The 19,924-nt window shown below is 52.6% G+C and overlaps 10 protein-coding genes across 10 annotated transcripts; 6 read left to right on the top strand and 4 right to left on the bottom strand.

The window, feature by feature from the left end:
• Positions 1-472: 472 nt before the first annotated feature.
• Positions 473-1,728, bottom strand: VMA6 (H(+)-transporting V0 sector ATPase subunit d; the record flags this gene model as incomplete). Its single annotated transcript, XM_051445932.1, has 4 exons — positions 473-556; positions 609-1,501; positions 1,555-1,643; positions 1,697-1,728. 4 exons carry the CDS (start codon positions 1,726-1,728, stop codon positions 473-475), a joined length of 1,098 nt encoding a protein of 365 aa, XP_051302699.1.
• Positions 1,729-2,054: 326 nt separating this feature from the next.
• J4E86_005397 (uncharacterized protein) lies at positions 2,055-4,502 on the top strand (the record flags this gene model as incomplete). The annotated part of the gene is made up of 1 exon (XM_051445931.1): positions 2,055-4,502. The coding sequence occupies one exon, from the start codon at positions 2,055-2,057 to the stop codon at positions 4,500-4,502; it is 2,448 nt and encodes an 815-aa protein (XP_051302698.1).
• A 740-nt stretch (positions 4,503-5,242) lies between these two features.
• Positions 5,243-5,563, top strand: RPL33A (60S ribosomal protein L33A; the record flags this gene model as incomplete). The annotated part of the gene is made up of 2 exons (XM_051445930.1): positions 5,243-5,267; positions 5,319-5,563. The coding sequence occupies 2 exons, from the start codon at positions 5,243-5,245 to the stop codon at positions 5,561-5,563; spliced, it is 270 nt and encodes an 89-aa protein (XP_051302697.1).
• A 1,107-nt stretch (positions 5,564-6,670) lies between these two features.
• J4E86_005395 (uncharacterized protein) lies at positions 6,671-8,378 on the top strand (the record flags this gene model as incomplete). The annotated part of the gene is made up of 4 exons (XM_051445929.1): positions 6,671-6,890; positions 6,952-7,205; positions 7,259-7,701; positions 7,757-8,378. 4 exons carry the CDS (start codon positions 6,671-6,673, stop codon positions 8,376-8,378), a joined length of 1,539 nt encoding a protein of 512 aa, XP_051302696.1.
• Positions 8,379-8,745: 367 nt separating this feature from the next.
• J4E86_005394 (uncharacterized protein) lies at positions 8,746-9,389 on the bottom strand (the record flags this gene model as incomplete). The annotated part of the gene is made up of 4 exons (XM_051445928.1): positions 8,746-8,875; positions 8,943-9,036; positions 9,092-9,225; positions 9,277-9,389. The coding sequence occupies 4 exons, from the start codon at positions 9,387-9,389 to the stop codon at positions 8,746-8,748; spliced, it is 471 nt and encodes a 156-aa protein (XP_051302695.1).
• A 2,326-nt stretch (positions 9,390-11,715) lies between these two features.
• TXNL4A_1 (Thioredoxin-like 4A) lies at positions 11,716-12,147 on the top strand (the record flags this gene model as incomplete). Its single annotated transcript, XM_051445927.1, has 1 exon — positions 11,716-12,147. The coding sequence occupies one exon, from the start codon at positions 11,716-11,718 to the stop codon at positions 12,145-12,147; it is 432 nt and encodes a 143-aa protein (XP_051302694.1).
• A 1,274-nt stretch (positions 12,148-13,421) lies between these two features.
• On the top strand, positions 13,422-14,027 carry J4E86_005392 (uncharacterized protein; the record flags this gene model as incomplete). Its single annotated transcript, XM_051445926.1, has 1 exon — positions 13,422-14,027. One exon carries the CDS (start codon positions 13,422-13,424, stop codon positions 14,025-14,027), a length of 606 nt encoding a protein of 201 aa, XP_051302693.1.
• Positions 14,028-14,236: 209 nt separating this feature from the next.
• On the bottom strand, positions 14,237-16,168 carry J4E86_005391 (uncharacterized protein; the record flags this gene model as incomplete). Its single annotated transcript, XM_051445925.1, has 1 exon — positions 14,237-16,168. One exon carries the CDS (start codon positions 16,166-16,168, stop codon positions 14,237-14,239), a length of 1,932 nt encoding a protein of 643 aa, XP_051302692.1.
• A 317-nt stretch (positions 16,169-16,485) lies between these two features.
• Positions 16,486-16,856, bottom strand: J4E86_005390 (uncharacterized protein; the record flags this gene model as incomplete). Its single annotated transcript, XM_051445924.1, has 2 exons — positions 16,486-16,780; positions 16,837-16,856. 2 exons carry the CDS (start codon positions 16,854-16,856, stop codon positions 16,486-16,488), a joined length of 315 nt encoding a protein of 104 aa, XP_051302691.1.
• Positions 16,857-17,683: 827 nt separating this feature from the next.
• J4E86_005389 (uncharacterized protein) lies at positions 17,684-18,322 on the top strand (the record flags this gene model as incomplete). Its single annotated transcript, XM_051445923.1, has 1 exon — positions 17,684-18,322. One exon carries the CDS (start codon positions 17,684-17,686, stop codon positions 18,320-18,322), a length of 639 nt encoding a protein of 212 aa, XP_051302690.1.
• Positions 18,323-19,924: the final 1,602 nt, after the last annotated feature.

Genomic DNA, 19,924 nt, shown 5'->3' with positions numbered 1-19,924 from the left:
AACGTGGTGCAAGCCATAGGTCGGGCTTTCGCAACGACATCGAGACTGATCGCCGTCAGTCATACGTCTCCGCTGTGCATCCCTGACTGTTCGGCGTATGTGACTGAAAATGAGATTTGTGAAGACGAAAACGAGGGTTAGCGTAGATGTACAGTGTGGACGAAGGACACCAGCGTTGAACAACGTCAAAGCAGCACAACGGATTCATCCTTCCCTTATTTCTGCATAGTCGAATACGATGATGAGTCAAAGCAGATTGACAGCCGTAGTGATAACGGTCAAAGGCGGAATTGGGACGTCGAAAGCATGGCTAGACGTGTTGACACCCGACAGGAGATGAGATAGAGACGAAGAACACACATGGCAGAGATGTACAATCTAACAAAGTTGGATATACGGATCGCACCCTAACGCCACCCAAGCCATTCCATAGTTGGACCCAAACATGCTATTACTACAATGATGCGCGCACTCAGAAGACGCTGATGTAGTTACCAATGCGCTCCTTTTGGTTCTGCGCGATGCACTCGGCTATCCATGTAATGTTCCGGATTTCCTGCGTGTCATGTCAGTCACTACGTTTTCTTCAGGATGGAATTACAACGTACCTGCTCGCGCAGCTTCACCCATGCGTACACAATGGCGTGAGTGAACTGGTGAGTGAATGCAAGCTTCGAGATCTCCATTTCTTTCTGGTAAAAGAGATCCTCGAGACTCCTCGTCTCACCACCGACACCACCGGCCATGTTGCCCACACCACCGCCACCTCCACTGAGGCCGGTCTGGTCAAAGAACATTTTGTAGTCGGCAACACTCTCAACAGCGATTCGCACACCCTCTACGTCGTCCGCTCTCGAGAGCATTGTGGTTCCCTCTGGGTATAGCTTGCCGAAGCCTGGGTAAAGCTTCTTCCTGTCTGCCTTGGACAGCTCGGTACCGAACGAGTTGAGGGAGATGTTGATGCTCCTGCGGTCGGCCTCGAACTCCAAAACCTCCGACATGACATCTGCAGTCGGTGTTCCGGTAATGTCTGGGCAGGAATTGATCCACTGATGGAAATCCTCGAGGTAGTTCTTGTACAAGGTGTTGCGGATGATCTCGATGTTGAGTTCGTCGAGATCCTGGTGGCTGAGCGAGCCCTTGAAGTAGGGCGCGAGCGGCGTCTCAATCAGAACGGAGTTGTATAGTTCCTCGATGTTGGTCGCCACGCACAGCACCGGCATGGTCTCGAACCAGCCGAGCGGGTGACACCTTTCCAGCAACTCGCGCGTATCTCTCTCGTGCAGGGTGCCCGTAATCAGCAGCGCGACATTGTCGATCATGTATCCGTACGTCAGGTATTCCATGAATTTGGAGAGCGAGCCGGTGGCGTTGGCCTGGAGATAGCGGAACTCGGCCACGAGCTTGTCGGTGGTCTTCGCGGCGAGCGCAGACGTGGACGGGTTCGGGGGCAAGTTGTTGAGGAAGTCACCGTACGCGGGCGAGAGCTGCAGCTTGACATCTGTAGCATTGTTAGAGCGGTTCCAGAGGCAGTAGCGACGGGATGCGATGTACCGTCGATGGTTTCGCACTGGGTCAAGTTGCTGTAGTTCTGGCTGGTGAGCAGTGCATTGCGGTAACCGCGCACGATGCCCTCGATGTAACTGTAGAGAGATGTCAGATATGGATGAAGCGACGAAAAACGCGTGCATCATACCCGTATTTGACGTTGTAGTAAAGGCCCTCCATGATGCTGATGCTGGCTGCTGTCGACCGTCGCAGGCAAAGAGCTCCAGCTTGGTCGTCATGCCAAGGCGTGGCCCGTGTCGCGCCTGCCTCGATGGTGCTGGGGTGTTTACGCGCTAGCCCCAATGGCCGGAGGTGCATGTACAACTTTCTTAACTCCATCGCAACTTCCCTTGCCAACGCACCCCGACAACGCAACCATCCCAACACACCTTCGCAGCTGCATCTGTCATCAGATCATTCACTGCTTACTGGCAATTGCATCGCAACTGCCTCGTACGTCCCCGCTGCTGTTGCGCACCGCTCCTACTGACCTCGCTTGCAGTACCATGTCAGCTACTACACGGCGCTCAACGCGTCGCACTGCAGCGACAGCGGCCACCGAGTCGTCGCAGCCCGTCTCCAGGCAAAGCTCACAGTCGGCGTCGCCTGCGCCAGAGACTGCCCCCAAGAAGAAGCCCGGTCGCAAGCCCAAGGCTGCCGCCGCCAAAGTCGAGTCGCAGACCGTGACAGAGTCGCAGCAGACAGTCACCAAGGGTCGCGCTACGTCACGCGCAAACGCCGCTTCCGCCGTCACCACAACAACCACCACATCATCAACAACCAAAACCGCGACGCAAGCGCCTGTTGTCGCCAAGAAGCTCACCAGAGCCGGTCGCCAGGCGCTCAAAGAGGCAGGCGTAGAGGCTTCGCCGCAGCGCAGCCTGGAACAGACGAAGCCCGCCAAGCAAGGACGCGGCACAGCCCGCCAGAAAGTCACCAGTGAGAAGCGAAAGGCAGTGGCCGCAAAGCTGGCGGCGGCCAAGGCCATCGAGAGCGCCGAAGACGAGGCAGAAGCCGAGAATGAAGATGGCATGGGCGCCTTCTTCACAAAAAGTAAGCACCATCTTCCCCATAGCTACACCCCTTCAGAGGAAGAAATCGACAACGAGCTCCGCAAGGAGAAGTACGAACACCAAGAGAGGGAGATTGATCATCTCCGCGAGCGTGTCACAAACCAGGAGGCTCGCATCCAGAATCTCGTAGAGATGATGTGGCAGAAAGATCAGCAAATGTTTCTCTTCGAGAACGAGAACCTGCGTCTGCGCATGGAAATCACGCGACTAGAGAATATTCCACATATTAGCTACGGTACTCCGGCTAACGTCAGTTACGCAGAATTCGACAGTGAACTAGTTGCAATCAGCGAGTCATCTCCGGCACATGGTGTGTTTGTGAATGGCAATGAGGAAGCCCTTGCGCTCCTCCACAAGATCGAGAGCTCTGCCAAAGAAACCAGGCGCGTTGAGCCCTCAAGTAATGACAGTGAGACATTCTCAGACAATGACGTCGCCATGGAACCTTCACCACAACAGCCGTCTGCTAAGAGAACCTTCGAGGATGTCACAGCAACGCCCAACCGCCCCGTCGCAACACCATCCAACATCTTCAGCAGGTCATTCTCTGCTATCAAATCCCGACTTTTCTCCTCGACCCCCAAGCCCCTGCCAACCCCCGAAGTCGCGTCGCCCACCGTTACGAAGCCTCTACCACCCCAGAACACAATCACCGAGACCCTCTCCCTCCCTCCTACACCTGTTGGCGAGCGCGTCAAGACGCCGAACAAGAGGCGTGCGCCCATGAACACACTGCTGAAACTACTGCTCAAGGGCGTCGACCGCAAGGACAGGCACAAGGCAGAGGAGTGGGCCAAGCAGGTCATTCCTGAATTGAAGAACGATCCTGCTTTCAGCGAGAAGCGTGCGCGTCTCCAGAAGGACGTTCTGTGCAAGGAGCTGTCGAATTTCCCCTCAGCTAAGCCTTGGGAGACTGGCTTCGGCGACCCGCTTGGTGATCTGGACGATGACGATGTTGTACCAGTCTGGGCTGTCTATCTCGATATCGTGGCTGAAGAAGAAGAGCACACCGCTAAGAAGCACAAGAAGACTCACGAATTCACCACGGGCGACGACGAAGTTCCTACCATCGACGAGCAGTTCGCCGCCAGCAACGGCGCGCGCATTTCACCAAAGCTCTACAACAGCCATGGCCAGTCCGCTTCACTCCGTGACTTCCACCCTCGTCGCTCAATCGACCCATCACCCATGTTCAGCAACTCCATCTCACACAACACCGGCGGTAACATCTTTAGCGAACTACAAGGACACGACACCGCGGCACAGATCCGTGAGAACGATCGTGAGGTCCTGAAAAGCGCAACCAAGGAGAACACCCACTCCCATAACCCAGGCATGGGCTCTTTCAGCGTCCCCGATGATGATTCTGATGAAGAAGACTCTACAATGGGCAGCGAGAGCGCTGACGCTGAAGCTACTCCTATCTGGACCCAACCACCCCCACCAGCCCCCGTTCCTGCGCATGCTCCCCTGCCAGGCGGATCTACGGATGAAGCGTCTGATGTGCCCGAAGCGCCCCCAACCCCTACCCGCCAGCAGCCTGGAGATGAGATTGAGCGCCAGCGCCAGAGACTCATGAAGCACACACCTGCTAAGCCTTCCCGTCTCCGCGAGGCAACCTACCCATCACCAAGCATCCTATCGGAAGCTGGCAACGTGTCGCTCCTTGCCGCCACTCCTGCACAAATGGCAACTTCCGCGGTGTCCATGTTCGATGACATGCCAGGAGCGGAAATTATCGAACTTGATGACGAATGTCAAGCTGAATTCGAAGAGATCATCAACAGCCACGAGTATCAGCAGAAGTTCAATGTCGAATGGCAAGCGCCCACCCTCACCTACGAGTCAGATGAGGAGGAGCCAAGCCCTACCTCCTCGTAAAAAAAATGTTTATAATGCATTGTTTCGGCGTTCCTCATCTTCACACGAATCGGAATTGATCGACTGGAATCAGATTCCTTGCCTGTGGGCATTCTTCTTCATTGTATTGCTTTTTTTCTCGTGTTTGCATAGCTGTGCGTTGGTTTTCGCAAGTATACGACCTCTCGTGGGTTGGAAGGTGCATTTCTTGTTGGCGTTCTCCAGGGGCATAAACACGGATGATTGACGAAAGCTGTATACCCCTCGGCCGTTGTATGGTCGAACACTAGGCGCACGCTTTAGCCTAGTAATTGCGTTGGTTTCTTGTTCCCATAGTTGCTTGTTTGAATAGCTTTAATATTGACCGAGAAACGTACATTCCTGAATATTGACACCCGTGAAACGATGAAGCCAGGATGATGTAATGATGTGAGTTGACACAGGCGGCAGGAGGGAGTCGAAAGTACTTAAGGGATTCGCGATCTCGGATTGACATCAAAGCTGTCAAAGTCATTACATCCGTGGTTGCCGTATCCTGAACTCAGCGGGGAGGTTGGATGTTGCTGCGCTCTGTCTGTGACGATAGTCCAGATTAGGCAACTAACCGTCAGCCGTCGATCGCAGCAGTAGGTGCCTACATTATTACCACGCGCCGTCTGAACTTCGAAGACCCATATATGTTAGGTAAGCAGTCTACCGAGCGCACACCAATCGACCAAAACTCACATTCTGACAATAAACAAACAATTGTAAAAATCGCGATGTCTTCAGAAAAGAGCCACCGTCGTAAGTAGCAGCAGTTTCACGCCGCTGTGCACGTAGTAATAGTTTGTGCAGTATACGTCAAAGCCCGCCATGTCAGCTACCAGCGCGGCAAACGCAACACAAACCCCAACGTGAGCCTTCTTGCGCTCGAAGGCGTCGACAGCACGCAAGACGCGCAGTGGTATCTCGGCAAGCGCGTCGCATATGTCTACCGCGTTGCCAGCAGCAAAGAAGAAGGTCCTCGTGTGATCTGGGGCAAGATCCGCAGGACACATGGTTCGTACAGCTTGTCAGACTTGCGAAAGAAAAGATATTGATTCAAGAACAGGCAACTCTGGTGTTGTTCGTGCATCTTTCCAGAACAACCTCCCACCAAAATCGTTCGGTGCGAGTCTTCGGGTTATGATGTATCCCAGCTCGGTTTGAGAGCTGTTGGACATGGGAGAAGGAGATTTGGGAGCATTAGACGGCGTTTAGGCGATTTCGGGAATGGCCAATAGCCAGGATAGGAGTTTGTCTGCAAGATTATATACCATGGCCATTGTAATGGATACAACATTTTGAAGTTCAATACTGGGCGCGAAACTTCGTATGACAATTCATTGTCGGAGACCACGATAGAGTTGTATTCCCTTGTCAAAGAGCAAGAGTGACGGCAACTGTGGAGGGAGGCTGGGGATTGGTGTCTGTGCTGTGAAGGTTTACGGGTAACACGTCCTCGGCGAGCCTTCCTATATTCATCCACGGCTCTTCTGACAAGAACAGCACCATCAAGGCTGGCACCAAACGTCGGACAGTCATCGTGGAATCTAACTCACATGGTCTCAAAAGAGACATAAAAAGACGTACGTTTTCGTAGCAAGGCGATGCTGTCATCAAGTGCAAGCTCAAGAAGCCCATTGCAAGCGGTGCTGCCACCGACCGGACTTTCTTTTTCCTCGGTCTATCGCCGACGGCACCCATCCGACAACCGCCCAGCACGCACCTCGCATCGAAAACCACCACCGCGGCTTCTGAGATCGGCAAATGCGCCCCTGCACATCTCCAGTAAACGCTGTGCCGGTGGACAGATGGTCGAACCATACGTCACAGCGACATGCAGATCGTGCAGCACGTGCCGACGCCGCGCATGATGATCCCTCCAGACTACCCCGCAAAAGCGCCGCTTGCTACCCCAGAAGCCAAGATGCTTTCTACCCGCCTCCACACGAGAGGCTCGATTGCGCTGACGGGAGGCAAGGCATGCATGTAAGTGGGTAACGCTGCCGAAGAAGGTATGCCGTTGAGATGGATGATGTCGGGCTTTACATTCTACCGAGATGCTTTAAAGGGTAGGGGTTGCCCATGGGGATGCAATCGTGCATTGCCCTGCCAGCCTCCTCACCCGCCTTTGCATTGAAGCAGACGCGGTGCAATATCCCACGATGGCGACAACGTTCGATCACGGCAAGCTCTCTACTGAGCACCAGCGGGCTGAGAATGTTGCGGAGAAGATCTCGAACTCCTCCGGAACTGGCGAGCTTGAAGCGCAAAATGTCGAACTGGAGGAGAAGGAGGCAGCGCGCGTTTTGAGGAAGGTTGACATGAGACTTGTTCCAATGCTTTCGCTCCTCTATCTTGTTGCATTTATCGACCGGAGCAACAGTACGTTTGGACATATTCATTTCCGAGAGAAACATTGGAACGAATTACTAACGTGTTGTAGTCGGTAACGCGAAGATTGCTGGTATGACGGACGACCTCAAGATGAACGGTATTCAGTACAACACTGCCGTTACTCTATTCTTCGTTCCGTACACGATTCTTGAAGTACCTAGCAACATTGTGCTCAAGATGATGCGCCCAAGTCATTGGATGGCGATTCTGATGTTCTGCTGGGGTCTCGTCATGACATTGATGGGGCTCACGTCCAGTTATGGTGGTCTGCTCGCTGGAAGATTCTTCTTGGGTGTAACAGAGGTAGGTCCTCAGCATCTTGGTTCAAACTGGAGAACACTTGCTTACATTCGCAGTCTGGTTTCTTCCCCGCAGCAACATTCTTGCTCACTCTCTGGTACCGTCGTTTCGAACTTCAACGCCGCATGGCTGTCTTCTACGTAGCTGCCTCCCTCGCCGGTGCTTTCAGTGGTCTCCTCGCCTACGGTATCGAACAACTCGATGGACGCTCTGGACTCGCAGGATGGCAATGGATCTTCCTGATAGAGGGATTGATTCCAGTAGCGCTCGCGCTCATCATCTGGAAGATTCTCCCCGATAGCCCAGAGACTGCGAAGTTTCTGACACAACCGGAGCGCGACTTGCTTGTTACCCGGTTGTCCAACGATTCCGGGTCTGGTCAGGGACAAGCCACCAACAGCGACAAGATCGGAAAAGAACAGATTCTTGCTGGTCTTTCTGACTGGAAGATCTGGGCTGCTACGGTCGTTTTCTGGGGAAACACTGTTGGTGTTTATGGGTAAGCTGAAGATATCCAGCTCTGCTGCGGTTTCATCTCTAACAGTTTCATACAGATTCACCGCGACCGTGCCCTCTGTTATTCAAGGACTCGGATATACCAGTGCCAACGCTCAGCTCCTCACGATCCCTATCTACGTATTCGCCGCTATTCTTACCCTCATCTTTGCGTGGGCCTCCGATCTGACGCGCAAGCGCTCCCCATACATCATTGCAGGTTACTCGATCGCTGTATGCGGCTTCATCGCTCAGCTTGCGATTCCAAAGCCTAAATACCCTGGCATCACCTACGGTTTCCTTTTCCCCGTCGCTGGTGGTCTCTACTGCCCCTTCACATGCCTCGTCTCCTGGATCGGCAACTCTCTCGCACCATCGTCAAAACGCGCTGTTGGCATGGCTCTGCTTATCTCCGTCGGAAACATGGGTGGAATCATGGGCAGCAACGTGTATCTGGCACGCGAAGCACCAAAGTATACTACTGGTTTCTCAGCTAGTTTGGCCATGTGCTGCACCGCGATCCTCATGACTTTGGTGCTGAGGTGGGCGTATGCGAAGGAGAACCGCAAGCGGGATGAGCTGATTGCTGAGCACGGAGAGGAGGCTATTCGCGCGAGATACTCGGAGCAGGAGTTGTTGCTCATGGGTGACAAGAGTCCTTTCTACAGATACACTTTGTAGTCCCTTCCACGGGGAAATAGTCTAGAGTATCGATATATTTTACATGTAATAACCAAGGAAAGCAACGTTTGTCTGATATGAGGAAGAGACCGTGAAAGTTGCTGAACCTCACATGAAGTCAGCTATCAACAAGTGCGCAGTGGCCAAGACATACTTCTAACGTGCATCGATACTAACCTAGGCAGAGGTAACAAGGAACTGATGAGTGAGCTGTTAGCGTCGTCTCACTGAAAGCACAAGCCTCATCACCCATCACAATCATTGGGAGGCATCTCAGCCTGTTAATTGAATCGACTTTGTAAGTGAGCGACAGATTCTACAATCCTTTTCAATACAAGGCAATAAACCCGAGTCTCCCCCGTATCACTTAAACAGCCATGAGACGGAACTCCGTGTTCTCAGAGCCGTCAGAAAATTGCCAGCCAATCATGTCGGTGCCGCTGGTCTTGCCACCACCAGCGACATTGAGCTGCGTCTTCCCATCTACATTATTGATACTAAGACAGGCACACACGCGTCAGAAAGCGAACTCAGATTTAAGGGGAGCTGTACGGGGCCACTTACCGGTAAGAACCGTTTCCGCAGTGTACGATCTTCCAGCGGATAGTGCTGTCGAGCGGCTTGCGCAGCTCCGTCTTGATGTAACCAGCTTTTGGCCCTAGATATATCAGCAATGTGAGGAGAACATAAATGTCAGTCTGGTTTCGACTTACCGGCCGACGTCAGATAGAGGCCAGAGCAGGCGGCGATGATGTGGTATTCACGATCGCCTTTTTCGGGCTTGGCGTCTGTGCCTCCTGCTGCTACGATCTCAAAATGAGTGTTGTTGGCGCTTTTGGTTCTCTGGCTGGATGAATTCAGTCAACATGCTCTCTCTCTGACCGTTCGAGTAACTTACTATAGCTTCACTTGCGTGCCGGCTGTCTCTGCTGCGCCCCAGACGTTCAAGCTCATCTCGGGAGCATATCTGGGGAGGATTTCGTACAATCCGGGGCCGGTGTAGTCGGACATTGTGATGTACTTGAGAAATTATGAGTGGTTGAGAAGAGTCTTAGTCTGATGGTGACGAGGAAGATGCGATGCTGATGGTATTGAAGCTTTCAGTGAGCACTGGAGGTCTTATGTAGACTTCCAGAGCAGCAAAAGCAAATCCCTTCTTCTCATACTTTCTGCAGAAGTGACCAATGATCTTGGCTGCAGCACAGCTTGAGAGATCTCGGCTGCCAGATGTATCCCTTGGAGCCGGATGTCTGAAAAACAAAGAAAGATTTGGGCCTATGATAGAACTTACCAGACCTACTCAGCTGAGTCAACTATATTGTTCTGAGCCCTCTGTGATGTACTGCTAACAACGTCTCTGGTTGGCGTCTGGTCTGCATGCAGATGCTTCTCTTTGCCACCAACTAGTGTTGCTCGACGCCATCTCAACTGTCTTGATCTATTTCTAGGAAGGGCTAGTTGTATCGTACGATAATCGTGAATGGGGTAGGGGGAAGCGATGGAGGACAGCAACACAGTGCGGATTAGAGCAGTCAAGTTGGCGAGACAATCAAGCAGACGCCCATCACCATCATCTGAAAGACACATCGAGTACGCAAACAACGGAATAGGCGGATAAAATCTGCCGAGCCAGAGTTCCCGTCCACATAACAAGCATGAAGAAGTGCTCCTACCTTCAGACTGCTGTCACGGGTTTACACTTGGCACATCGAATAGGTAGCACACCCACTGGTCGGTTGAATGACAGAGTTCTCCTCTGCAGTATGCATGGGCGGGTGCTGAGTACGATATCGGTCCGACTCGCAGTACCATAACAATCAACGTGGTGTGTGTCGTTCGGCGCGATGACGCAGTAGGTTTACTCAGGCATAACGGAGGTTGTACTCTGTAAACAGATTTTCGCAGGAAGAAGAATCCCCATAATCGGCTTTGCTCGAACCAGTTCCTTTCTCCGTGTCTGTCAAGGCGACTTCCCCATGATGTGCGCTGATGAAGTAGACCGATGATGCTTCACTCTGGCTGTTCGCTAATGCAATACGTGCGCTGCGGCATCACCCTGACGATGCCTACACGTATATTAGCACCCACATGCACAACCAGACCTACGGCAACACCCGAATCTATCCCAAAAATGGCATTTGGGTCCGACTAAGACCTTCCCGATCAGTGTGAGATGGTGGCGTGTGACAGTGGTAGACTTTCCCAAGAACAGCTTGAATGTTTCCGTAGCATAGTCTGTGAATGTTGTACTCAACGATTCGCAACTTGCCGTACTCTAGTAGAGCTGCAACAAACGCGTAGAGAGGGTGCCTCGTCCTGCATCAAAGTTGAATCCTACCGGCCATGTCTCAAGGGTACTCCCGATCCCGCGCGCCCCGTCCCGCACACCTTTTGCCCACACCCATCGCAGGGGAGTCGAGTAGGTTACCTATGACTGGACTAGGCCTCTTTGCTAGTCTGTTCTTACGAAAGTGTACCCACACACAGCGGACATGCTATTGGTTCCCGGGGGACTTGAGCGGGATGCGGGCAGTCTGCAGCTTGTTCATACTATACCTTTTGTCATCACCCAGGCGGCTGGTACATCAGCCGACGTGCCCGCATGGTAGCAGCAGATGTGGATTAGATCAATTTTGTAGGAGAGGCGGTCAGCTACAAAGCGCAAACGAACGTTACACAGACTTGAGAAGGCTGCAACAAAAGCAAATGCAGCCAAGGACAGGAGGACAGATGTAGCGCCTTTAACAAGAACCCAGACGCTTTATGGACGTGCTCCGTGGTACTGATCAAGTAAAGTACGCGAGGAATCTGCCTGATATGGCTCTATAGGCCAATACAGCTGTCGTCGACGTCTGCCCAAGTGGCAAGGCGGAGTGGTTGCATGCCCGGGAGGTGAGTCTATGGAGCCAATCGAGCTCCACACAAGCTGAATGCCGCTGCCATGTATTGTGCACGTTTATCGGAATGAAGGGAGTTTATCGCGCCTTATATATTAAGTGTTGCACGTAGGAAATAGTGAAAGGATTGTAAGAGGTATCAAGGTGTTCAGGTCGAAGTCCAGTGGGGCGACCTCGGGAACTTTCTAGATCACGGGCGGTAGCTGCCTGGCGCGACTAACTTTCTTTCAACCCTTCCATACCTTGAAGGATCGCGCAAACATAATTATACGAACGTTCCAACGCGCTACACATTTTTATCGCTCGACCGCACAAACCGTATACTACATCATCGCATCGAGCCTAATAACCCCGCCTTCGCTGCCGGCCATCTCGACCACCCATCCTCCACGGTCGCACACCTCCAACCCTGAGTTCAGCCATACGCGTATCCACCCACCATGGGCTCCGTAGTCCTCCCCCACCTCCGCACAGGCTGGCACGTCGACCAAGCGATCCTCAGCGAAGAAGACCGACTCGTCCTCATCCGCTTCGGCCGCGACTCGGACCCCGACTGCATGCAACAAGACGAAGTCCTCTATAAGATCGCCGACCGGGTTAAGAACTTCTGCGCCATCTACCTCTGCGACCTCGACGAAGTCCCCGATTTCAAAGCCATGTACGAGCTCTACGACCCGTGTACCGTCATGTTCTTCTTCCGCAACAAACACATGATGTGCGATTTCGGAACGGGAAATAATAATAAGCTGAATTGGGTGTTGGAGGATAAGCAGGAGTTTATTGATATTATTGAGACGGTTTATCGGGGCGCGAAGAAGGGGCGGGGTTTGGTGGTTAGTCCAAAGGATTATTCTACCAGGTACAGATATTGAGGGGAAGCTCATGATGGGGGCACCAGGTTGGATTCATGGCGTATTTGGGATTTGGACACCAGTAGGAGATCGATACCAGTATGGAAGAGATTGGGCGCGGTTCCTGCTCCGAGTTCAGGAGACATGGAGGAGCCGTGTGTAGGAAGTCGTAACGCAGCCAATTTGAAGGTACGACTGCATCATCACAACTGCCTTTCAGAATGCTCACTTAGACTTCTCGTCAGGCGTTATTTGGGACGTAGATAGTGTTCTGGTCATTCAACCATTACGACACGCAACGCAAACGCTTAATGACATGTCATTTCTACGATGTCCTCCGCTTTCTTCACGGCCTTGTTTTCTCTGTCGGCGCTCTGACGCTATCCTCCCATAACCCACCCCTGACGCCGCGCCAAACAGTCTCCAGTGTCGCCCTTCTCGGTAGCAGTCTCGGAAAGACGACCACCACCTCTCCTTCTCCTTCCACGACGATCATGAGAAAAAACCTCACTTCGAACCCCTTGAAGGCCTCGTGTATGAAGACGTCCTGTATACTTGTAGTCGGTATGAAGCGCGTAGTAGGTGTTTGGAGATACGTAGAGGAAGTGGTCGAGGTCTGGACACCGAGGCCCCGGAGTACGGTGAGTGATTCTTCTATGATCTGTATTAGCTTGGGCTTAGGGGAGGCTGAGAAGACGGCGAAGAATGTACCTGTATAGTTTCGGCGAAAGACTAGGAAGAGTATGAGCAATGTACTGGGTACCAGATATCGCCATTGGCAAGCTTCCGTCAGCTTTACTAGTTGCCTTTCTGTCTCATAGCCCAATACACCCAGCGACAGATCCAGAGACTGAGCTTGTGTGACGCGCCATTTCATCCATAACAATAGCACACTGGCTATACCCAGCAGCACTCTCGTCAGTATCCCTGCATAGTATGCTACCAAGGCGGGAAGTGTCTTGGGTACAGAACGCGTCGAGACCGTGTATGTGATGGTCGACGATGTGGGCTGCAGTACTTGCAGCGTCTGCGCCGGCGGAGAGTTGAAGCGATCAACAAGCTTCAACATGATATTCGAATTGAAGGAGGCATCCCTAGACAGGGACAAGTACAGACGGCGGAATGTGGGGATGAAAGGAAGCGTCGCGGGACGGGATGACGCGCTCTGCTAGCTTCCTTATCGATAAGCGCGATGCCGAGCTCACGTTTTCGACGAAGCTGCCTGACCTGCACTTGCTCTTCCCTCTCCACCAGCACAACACCCGCGGACACATCTCATACACACGTCGATAGCCATGGAGTCTTCAAAACCAGAGCGCTCCCGCTCTCGCTCTCCACGAAGATCCCCCGGTCCGCGCAAGCCCAAAACCTTCAGCGGCCTCAAATACAAAGGCGACCGCGACCGCCGCGACCCAGACAGACGACGCGACGACCGAGATCGAGAAAGGCGACCGAGAGACTCAGACCGCGATCGCGACCGCAGACGCGATGGCTCCAGAGAACGCGACCGGCGTCCCCGAGACAACTCCCGCGAGCGCAGACGAGACGGAAGCCGCGACCGGCGCCGCCGTTCCCGCTCGCGCGACCGCAAACCACGAGACAGCGACCGCGACAGCAAACCCAAAGAGAAGAAACCCGCAGCCGCTCCTGCGGCACCTTCTGAGCACATGATCCTCGTCACTATCAATGACCGTCTCGGAACAAAGACACAAGTGCCGTGCCTGCCCAGCGACCCTATCAAACTACTGAAGGCTATGGTGGCGGCGAAGATTGGCAGACCGGTACATGAGATAATGCTCAAGAGGCAGGGGGAGAGGCCGTTTCACGATAATTTGACGTGTGAGGACTATGCTATAAGCAATGGCGTGCAGATCGATTTGGAGTTGAATACTGGGGATTAGATGGGGGATGGTGGACTTTGGGATATTGGGGTTAAGGTGGAAAAAAGGCGAAGGGGGATTGAAGGATGGATCACCGTGGCCAAAGATTGGAAGATGCAGCAACAAATCATGATACCCAATAAAGTTTCTCTTTTGCTCGACCTGGCATGTTTCGACTGTAATGTCGTGTCGAACGAGTAAACTCGATTCTATCTCACGCCTTCAGTAATCTATTCATCCCCGTCATCGTCCGTCGTTTTAACGCGAGCATCAATGCCCCTCCTCACTCTATACCGTTCATTGACCACCTCGACAGACTCCTGCCTCTCCCTCTGCAGCAACGGCGTATAATTCCCCTTCGCCTTCCCAATATCCCCTCCATCAAACAACCGCGGTCCGCCCCTCGCTATCCCAATACTCTGCCGCTCAACCGGCACCTCAGCATCCAGCGTCGACTGTCCCAAACCCGCAATCTTGTCCAGCAAAAGCGCCGAAAGCGTCTCATCGACTTTGTTCCCCCTCCACATCTCCCAGACATCGTCGATCACGCCGCCGCGACCCCATTTCCCGCGGCCGATCGTGCTGGGACCGCCGCCTTTGCCTGTTCCCCTGGCCTTGGGCTCGCTGCCGCCTTCGTCGCCGATGTATACCCATTCTAGCCGGTCTTCGTAGCCTCGTTCGCGTTCTTCAGAGGTTTGCACCTCCGAGGCGTGTGGGAAGATGCAGTCCCAGAGGACGAGTGGGGCGTCGGATGCCATTTCGTATTTCGGTCGTGTGGGGTTGGCGGTGATGTCGAGGAGTTGGGGGACTAGCGAGGGCGATTCGAGACCTTGGCCGATGAGGAAGAGGATCGAGACTAGGGATCGGACCTGGTGCCAGAGGAATGCGGAGCCATGGAGGGTGAAGGAGTATAGTTTTGCTTGCTCTCCGTTCTTTGACAGAGATGGAGCGGAAAGAGCTGGGTGTGATAGGAAGCCTGGGAGAGATAGTGGAGAGACCTCCTCGATGTCAGCGTGGTAGATTCGCCGTTGGAAATTTGTTAGCTGTTTGCTCGCGTCGATTTTGCAGAAGTTGCGGAAGTCGTGGAGGCCGATTAGCTCTTTGCATCCTTTTCGCATGGCTTCTATATCGAGCCAGCCTTCGCGCATCGTTTCTTGGTCATCTGCCGTAGTGGCACCGTATGCGCTGGGTTTGTATAGACCAGAGGAGCCGGGTACGGGTGCGAAGCAAGGGTTGGTGAAGAAGTACTTGTACCGTCGTTCTTTACAGGAGAAGCGTGCGCTGAAGTCTTTTGGTGGATTCGGGCACCACGCGTAAACGCGAATGTCGGGAGGAAGGACGCGGTTTAGAAGCTGGATGTATGGTAATTCGTCGGTGAGATCGTTGAACGGCTTTGATGGGATGGTCTGGGTATCGTTTGAAGAAGGCAATGATTCTTCGTTGCCCACTTCCTTCTCTCCTTCCACTTCTTCTACAGGTCTGGGCTTGTTACTCCTGACTCTCACACCAATGACTTGCCCAAAGGCACTGACACCCCGATCCGTCCGTCCGCACTTTGAGTATTCGCAGCCATCCCAGTTTACATCCGCGCCTTCCCTATCCCATTTCGCAAAGGTCTTTCTATCAATCCTTTCAAATCTTTTCTCATCACCGTCCGTAGGTATAGGATTTATCAACCGTGTCTTGACCAGCGCCTTCCAGACCTCTTCTTCTATTGTAGGCAATGGCGTGGTATTGTTCTTGTGATGCTCAAATCCATTATATTTCTGCCCTAAATATGCAAACTTCAGTGCGATCAACCGTGTGGCGTATTTCGAGGCATCGAAGGCTTTGGGTGGCGGCTTGTTGACTCTGCGAAAGGCTAATGACTGTGGCGAGTCTGGAGGTGGTGATATCTGCTCGTTCGTAGGCACCGGGGACTTCTCTTCAGTCGCGCCTTGGGTATTCCCTCCGACTTGCTTCTCTAATTCTTGTATCCTTGCAATCAACTGCTGTTGCGACCAGTCTTCATACCCCGCCATGTTGCCTTTCTTCCCATACGCGATCCGCACTTGTACGCGTCGCGGAACCCTCGAGAGCTTGTGGAAGTCGCGCCGTGAGCAGAATAATCGATGTAGCGACTGTTGGAACTCTGGAAAGGCGTGGGGTAGCGGCCGGCGCATCGTTTGGCGACATGGTGGATGACTCTCAGCATTATTTTTGGTATGCAGCCTGACGTTCAGGGTCCAGCGCTTCTAGCCGAGGCAGGAAAGGTCGAGTAGATCGGGGCATCCATCTCACATCCAGAGACCACGGCCTTCAGCAACTCAGCATCACGAATTCACTTATGTCCCCCTTCCAATAGCTTGAACACATGATATGAAGCAACAAACATTTCAAATTACTTGCGAAAAGGATTCAAGAAAAAGATCAATGCCTAACTGCCACAACCTAGGACTTGACACACAATATGCTATTCGGATTTTGGGGCCATTCTATCTTACAAAATACCAATCGCGATGTCTCCCCTGATCCTCGCGTAGACCTTGATATCCGCTTCTAGGTCCAACTTGATATGCACCTTCAAGCTACCCTTCACATCCGATCCATTGTCGAGACCGAAACCCTCGGTGGTCTCTTCGTCTTCCTCTTCGTTGTTGCCATTGCCGCCTTTCTTCTTCTTGTTCTTGTTCTTCGGTGCTACAGCGCTGGTGGCTGTGCCGCCTAGTTTGCCAAGGGTGTCACCAGGTCCGCCGTCGCGGCCGCCGGTGGCATTGTTGGCCGTGTCGGTGAGGCTATGAATATGTTAGATATGACATGACAAGAGGTAATGCGGATGTGACTGCCGTACTTCTTGGTTGCGTCCGCCATCTTGAATTCAGATTCTGGTGCGGTTTCGGAGTCCGGTGTTTGCGGTGGTGTGAGTTGGGGGTGCGGTGGAGGTATAGTCAAATGCGGTATCTTCGCTTTCCTGCGATGCGGGAGTTGTGCTGACCACGCCAGAACTCAAAGTGTTGGTAGGAAGGGTTTGAAGGAGTAGATTCCGATGGATTATGCGAGCAAGTCTCGGTTGATAAACTTCTCGATCGGAGGTGCTGGACGGACATGTCCGAAGCTCGCGCATCTATCAGCCGCAGGTACATCATCGATCGACGGGTCGGCGAGGTGATCTTCGCGAGCATGAGTGCTGAATTGGCTATAGTATTGCCTGCGATTCGGGCTTGCTCATAGCTCTAATGCAGGAGATGAGTAAAGCAACCGGCTAATGCTGTAGCTTCGACTACAATTCCTCAATAAGGTTATACCCTCTCTCCCAAAGTGGACTCATAACTCATGAATTCCAGGGATCAGCCATATGAGGCTTGTTGTTCGTCATTGGCACCGGCATTCACTATTGATCTGTCGATCATCTGAAACTAAGTGGAGCGGGTATCGGAAGCTAGCCGCGCACTACTGCTTGATTGGCTTTGTAACTTTGCTCATGCAGCCACATGATGATCGCCTTGAATTTCGTCATGGGCTTTTACGCGAGATGCATGAAGTGCGATTGTGATCTATTGCTTTTTGTCGCGTCGTGATGTAGGGTTTCCGACGCACCGCATGTGCTACCTCACCAGTTAGCACATGTTACACTTTGTACCTAAACACAACCTTGAAAGTATCCCAACGTACCGTCTCTGTATCAACAGGCTGAAAAAATGGTGTTCGGCCTTCTGGCTCTCGTGGGAACGGTCCCTATGACCGCAACATCCGTTCTGACCCTGCAAAGTCAAACGGAAAACGCAAAGAAAGAGGCTGAGGAGGACGACGACGACGACTGGAAAGGCGAGAAATGTCACATGCGATGTCGAGCGACCATGAGAACGCCGGAGGATCGCAAGGAGTTGTTCAAGAATAGTCGGATCGTACTATGCGGCGGCAGGTTGTACGTCCAACTATCGACATACGAAGGGCCAGCGCATCACCCTTTCACCGGCTATTACCTTCCTTTCGCAAAGAAAGATTACGAAGGCATCGTATCTACGATCTCAGATAACCCACCGCAGCTCAATTGGGTCTATCTGGATACCGAATCCGACATCTTCCAGTTCAGCCATGGACTACGCGTTGACGCGGAGGAGGGGCAGGCTGGGCCTTTCGACGCCCGCGTCGGCTCAAACGGAGAGAAGCGCTACACCTTCGAGGACTGGGAGGGCTTTATCGCCGTTGAGAGTGAAGGCGAGCCGGGCCTATGGAGACTCTGCTTCGACAAATACAACGATGGACTGAAGGGCAAGATCCAAGAGGGCCAAAGGACTGTCGAGGTAGAGCTGATACGGGAAGAGATGGAGGACTGATGGCTGATTGCGGTGTTAATGACTGTCCGCCTAATATCCCAATTCGCGACAAACAACGTCTCAGAGTGTATTCCTTCATGTGGCACGTTCGTAAAAAACCCCTGGAACTCAGCAAAGACACAAGCAGTATAATGGACTCTGTCACGTAGTAGGAGGCGGTGTTTACTAGGAATTTGCGTCGTCATCTCCGGCCTCCGAGTAGACTGGCAGGTACCAGACAGCTGCCATCTACTGGCCTGGAACGTACTCCGAAACCAGGTTCGCGAAAACGCATCTTGTAAATAGCTACATTAGCTAGGTCAGGTTCAGGGCAAGCCTTGTTGGTGAATGCAGAGGATCGAATTGAAGAAGCGCATTGCGGCTGACGCGTGTCTCCCGGCGATCGCGAATCGAAGCCCGATGACGACACTAGCGCGACAACAAGCATCGCGACTTCCTGTCAGCCTTCCTACTTCCAACATCTCTGTTGTCCACTGCATCCCCTCAGCGACTTACAGCATTAGATCCCGTATTTCTGATCAAACGAATCGACTCGTAGCGAATCTATCCTCCTCCTCTTGTCAACATGTGCGACTTCGTTCCTCTTCCGCTGTGCATCCAGTGCGGAACGTAAGTAATTCGCGAGCTGAACGTTCATGCCTTTACTAACCACACGCCCAAAAATAGCGATCAGAACCCATGTCATTGTAAGGTTATTGGACCTACGATTGGCTTCGTAGTCACGGTCGGCATGGCTGTACGGCTTCCCTAGATTCCAAATGTGCGCGTGGCAATCCGCTCATGTTTCCCAGATCTTCTGTTGGCCAGCATCGCTTCTCTGCTGCTGTTGCGCAACTGATGCCGGAAAGACGTAAGTTTCCTGGCCGCATTCTCGAACTTGATACTAATCGCAGCAGTGTACTGGCTTTACCTGTGGACACGGGCAATGCTATCAGCAATGCGATACCGATATGACGAACCTTGACTTATTCGACGAGACCTCCGCGACTTCCTATACGATCGACCCTTCTTGGCGCTTCATTTCGCACACACTATCAGATTTGGCTGAGCAAGGATTGGAGAACTGGTGAAGAGCTGGCGGCTTGAACATGATACCCACCAGCGACTGGATATTTTCGCGTTATAATACATTCGTACACGAGTCCAAGCTTTTTGCGGTGAGGTTCACGGTGAGAAAAAATACGTACGTGAACTAGCATGTCAGGTCACATAGTCTAGGTATGTGGGCTGACAAGGCGCGTCCACATCAGGTGAGAACGCGTTTACGGTTTACGGTTTACGGTCCACGGTTCACGGGTTACGGTTTCCAGATTACGGTCTCCAGATTACGGTCTACACGTTACGATTAACAGATTACAGTAGCCAGATTACTACAGCAGATCCCGGTAACACTTACTTGACAACATGTGACCTTTATGCTCCTCAACAGGACTGTTCGCTAAGACTCTTTCACTTCACAAAATCTAATTGGGAAGCGAGCTAGAACCAGCGACTGCGCACGGCTCCAACACTCAACTACTTCACCAACCTGCAGCGGCGCCCTCTCAACCCCATCTCCTCACCACTTGAGAGATACTCGTGCACGCGGGTATCAATTGGTCA

Source organism: Alternaria arbusti, assembly GCF_024043155.1.
Source record: "Alternaria arbusti strain BMP 1465 chromosome Unknown scaffold_6, whole genome shotgun sequence".
In the NCBI taxonomy this organism is placed as follows: domain Eukaryota; kingdom Fungi; phylum Ascomycota; class Dothideomycetes; order Pleosporales; family Pleosporaceae; genus Alternaria; species Alternaria arbusti.
This window is presented reverse-complemented; position numbering and strand designations above follow the sequence as displayed.